The sequence below is a fragment of the Austrofundulus limnaeus genome, unplaced genomic scaffold (genome assembly GCF_001266775.1).
Source record: "Austrofundulus limnaeus strain Quisiro unplaced genomic scaffold, Austrofundulus_limnaeus-1.0 Scaffold16, whole genome shotgun sequence".
Lineage (NCBI taxonomy): Eukaryota > Metazoa > Chordata > Actinopteri > Cyprinodontiformes > Rivulidae > Austrofundulus > Austrofundulus limnaeus.
This window is the reverse complement of record NW_013952418.1, coordinates 3,767,849-3,772,322: the sequence shown is the minus strand read 5'-3', so window position 1 is coordinate 3,772,322 and position 4,474 is coordinate 3,767,849. Positions and strand designations below refer to the sequence as shown.

The 4,474-nt window shown below is 36.4% G+C and overlaps 1 protein-coding gene across 1 annotated transcript in view; it reads left to right on the top strand.

The window, feature by feature from the left end:
* LOC106513998 (CKLF-like MARVEL transmembrane domain containing 3) overlaps window positions 1–4,474 on the top strand; it is an 11,840-nt gene that overhangs the window by 3,611 nt on the left and 3,755 nt on the right. Inside the window, exons 2-4 of the mRNA XM_014003068.1 lie at window positions 3,446–3,601; window positions 3,699–3,794; window positions 3,902–4,019. Of these exons, the coding sequence (XP_013858522.1) occupies window positions 3,446–3,601; window positions 3,699–3,794; window positions 3,902–4,019 (370 nt within the window). The remainder of the gene's footprint in view (window positions 1–3,445; window positions 3,602–3,698; window positions 3,795–3,901; window positions 4,020–4,474) is intronic.

The window sequence follows — 4,474 nt, the reverse complement described above, 5'->3', positions numbered from 1 at the left end:
GTTTTAGGGTCAGGTAGGCACCTGTGAGGTTAATTTGAAGGTAAATTGTCAGGGTTAGGCTATAAAATTACAAAAACATTTTTAAAATAAATAAATAATTTAAAAAATGGAAGTCAATCAATGGTCCCCACGAGGATATAAAAGCAAATCTGTAGATTTGCTATTATACAGGAATTGGGATTACAAACACACCCAAAAAGAAAATTAAAGATACCGGTAGTTGCTTTTTTTCTGCTCCACAATTTTGGAGTTCATTTTGTTATGGATTAAAGCAGTTATTTTCTAATATCAGTAATCAATCAATTATATTTATCTAAAAATGTGCTTAAAAAGGAAAATAACTGTAGGATATAATATAGTTTTTCATGACAATGTTTAAGAAATTCCTATGTGAACCTACTACTGACAGCAATTTAATTTCAAACAGGGACAGGGCACACATGCCAATCGTCTACGTTTTTCAGTACAGTGTGCCTTTAACACAGTCAGGAGTCACAGAAAATTACGTTTATGACTATACAGATGGCTATACACTATCTTGGTATGGGCTTAAACAATCTACAAAAATTATATTGCAAAGCATTTAAAACTTGTTTAGCTCAAAACAGAAAGATTACATGACATTTAATTATAATACAAAAATCACGTTTGGAGGGATAATTATGAGAGTAAAAAACATTAATTAAGGCAAAAAGAAACACCTACTGCAGGCAAGAAAGGACTCCTACAATACAGTATGTGTGTGTGGAGCTCTTTACTGCTTCATCAGTCATTAAATGTTTAATTCTGTGGCTATTCCTTTGTTAAATTAACTTTTAGTAACATTATCATTACACACTTTTTAGGCTAATAACTATGGTTAGAATAAAAATGTAAAAAAAATACAGATTTCTTAGGACCTTGATAGTCTTGAGATTTCATTGTACAGAACCAAGCCTCCTCCACTACAGTCCTCGTCTTTCAACATCTGCAGGGTGTGTGTGTGTGTGTGTGTGTGGGGGGGGGGGGGGTGCAGTTTCATAAACAGCATAAGCAGGAAGTTGTTGTTCGTTGCTTACAATTTTACAGTCAGATCTGTCCACCAGGCTGCAGAACCACTAAATGTTCCTGCTGGAAAATCTACAAACAATGTTAATAAAACGATTAAACAGGATGATTAAAAACAATTGATAAACTTAACGTGAATYTTTGTAGTCTGCCAAGTCTACCGCTTCATTTAGTCTCTGATGAAGGAGAATAAATCCTTCTTTTTCACATTTAAATCCTTTCAGTGGAGCTGCAATGCTTTGGTTTGAATTCCTCCTTATTGTAACTCCACAAGCCCCCCTTTCACCCCTTCTCTGAGGTGCGTCTCAGATTAACTTGTGTCTAATCGTGTTAGAGACGCAGGAAGAAGACAAAGAGGAGATAAGTGAGGACAGAGTGAGACGGAGGACGTTTCGCTGTGGAGACCCTTGAAGAGGGAACAGAAAGACCTCCAGTTTATTTTAGATCAAAGTATTTAATATTTCTTCTCCRTAATTGATGTTTCTCAGCAGAACCAACAGATATAGTCTCTAAACTGTTATTAACAGTCTGGCAGTAAAAGCTCTACTAAACATGTAGCAACAAAAATGAAAAGAGAAACAATTAAAACACTTTATTATTAAGCCTGTGTTACAAGAAAATAATTTTGAAGCGTTCAGACTTGAGCGAGGCTCTGTCGCTGATTTAAATATTCTTTCAGAATATGAAACTTTTCATGGAGTTCTGGTGTTTCTTGTTGCAGTTTTATCATCTTGTTGCTGAGCGCTGACAGGKGGCTCTTTATCAGCCCACACTGAGGGTTTTATGTGACTCCAAAGAGAAAAACCCAGCACGGCTCGGCCATTCTTATGAGTATTAGTCAGCTTCATATCCTGCTGAGCAGACAGAGTCCCACACTGGGTCAGAACACTGACGTCCTCAGCAGGATTCTCAGCCAACACAACAATCACACACTGGATTTAACATGTTGCTTTGCATAAACATTGTCAAAAGTCTCATTGACGTTTGTGTCGCTTATCTTCAAATTTTCAATATCCTGGTGAAATCAAACATTTAAATCTACATTTAATCACACCCCCATGGGTTTAATTTAGTAATAAAGTAAAGTAAAGTTTTATTTATATAGCGCCTTTCACAGAAATAATTTCACAAGGTGCTGTACATTCAGGGAAGGGGGAGGGGCCAGTTAAGAAACACCCATTCAAGAAGACATACAAGACAAACATGGGGGAACAGGTGAAACCGGTCATGCAGCAAACACAGTTGTGCTACCTTTAACAACAGCTTYAAATACACAAAAGGAAAATTGAGTTAAACAATCTGCGAGAGAGAGAGCAAGATTTGCTCTAACACAATAGAAATTAACTGGTTAAGTCCACAACTCAAATAACTTTGACCTGATTTCAAAATTTACTATTCAAAAAAAGTAAAATATTTGTTACTGTTGGAAAGATGTAAGCTTTTTTTAAAATTGTTGGACTGATGTGGAACAGAAAAGATGCAGAGTAAATACAAAGAAAACAGGGAAGTTGAGTAAATCACAGTAAAAACATGTTTATGTATTTTTTAAACCTTTTATTTAACCAGATAAAAACCCCACTGAGATCAAGACCTCTTTCACAAGACAGGCAGCAACAATAAAAAAGGTAAGAAAACAAAAATTGCAAAATAAAGATTAAAATATATTACTGCCAACAATTTGATAATGAATGACAGTGTTGTGACAATACTAATTTAAAACAGTGACAATATAAGATTTAAAACACAGCCATTGTTGACATGATATCCTTTGGTTTTCTAAAAGCATTCAGTGAAACGAGCTCTGACAATTTTAGTTTTAACCTGAAATATCCTGAATCACTTTATAAAAATAAGCGATTCAATAAATAAATAAAAAAATAGGCAGTGAGCAGAGCCCCCCAGTGGTAGGCCTAAAGTTACAACCTTGTTTCCCTCAAACTGAATCAACTGTTCTGACTCAACACATTGTAAAATAATCCAAAACAGACGGGATCATAATCTGATTACAGATTAGACAAAAACAACTAAAGTTTTTGGAACTTTACAACCAAAAAACAGCAAAATACTGGAAAAACTATAATCTGCATCAAAAACTAAACTTCTCCTTAAAGATTTTTTCGTATAATTTCACAGGAAATCCACCTTCATTGAGAGTAAAACATCAATAATTCATCAGAAAACCTTTTTAATATTTGTATCAGTTTATTCTGTTGTCAGACTGTGGTGCAGCGGCAGGTCGCAGGTTTGACTCTCCGTTTGCCCACAAAGAAAGAAAGACAGACAGAAAAAAGAAAGCAAGATAAAAAAGGGGGATTTTGTGACTTCATCAGCTGGATCTGTGCAGGAAGTTTGGTTTGTTGGTTGTTTCTGATTACAGTGTGTGTTTTTGTCCCTTCAGGCTCTCTGCTTCATATCGTTTGTGTGTTTCGCGGCGTCGGCAGCGGCGGCCTTCGTGACCGTCCCCCTGCTGGAGTTCCTGGCTGCCGTCTTCCTGCTGTTCGCCTATTCCACCAAATTCAACGAGAGGTTCAAAGGTTTCTGCTGGCCTCTGACGGTGAGACGCACCTGAGGTCTGCTGCTCCTTTTCTGCAGCGTTGAACAAAAACAAAAGGCCAAACAATCACATTGTCTGTCTGTGTTTTCTTTCAAAGGATTTCATCAGATGCGTGACGGCCTCCATTATTTTTTTCATCATCTCCATCATGGCGGTCTCTAAATACACAGATGGTTCCTCTAAAGCCGCCGGGGTGAAGATGGATTTTAAACTCTTCACACTTTAAACATCCAGTTTCTCTGATTATCAGTTGCAGTTTTTTCTATATTTATTAACACCGTTTGTCTTTTTTGTCCACAGGTGTTTGGCTTTGTGGCCACCATTGTTTTCGCTTTAGATTTTTATCTGATTTTTAACGAGCTGGCAGGTTTCCTCAAGCAAGGAGGGGCGTCCAACGAGGAGCCTTCAGCACAGAGAGGTAACGAGTCAGTAACACACAACAAAATAAAGGCAGAACGTACTAAATATGTACGCCCAAATCAATCCAGCATGTGAACTTTAGATGCATTTTCAGCACACYGAAACATTAAAAAAATATTTCAAGTGTCGTTCAGATCGGTTCAACGTTATGCAAAACATTCACACAGTTTCAGACGATTTCAGTTTGATTTTGATGAGATATTTAAAGCACAGTAAAAACTAGAGAAATTGCATTTCCATGCAGAAATGCTAGTGTGAATGCTMACTGCTGGAAACTTTAGCTGAAAGCTAAAGTTTAATGCAAGTTTGATGGAAACGTGAAAGCAGCATAAATTTCTTAAATTTGCAGAAAGAAGTTGATAGAAGCATAAAAAATATATAAATTAGCAAAATAGCAGAACAGAGCAGAATTTTAGCTGAAATAGCAGAAAATAATCAAAATTAGCATATATA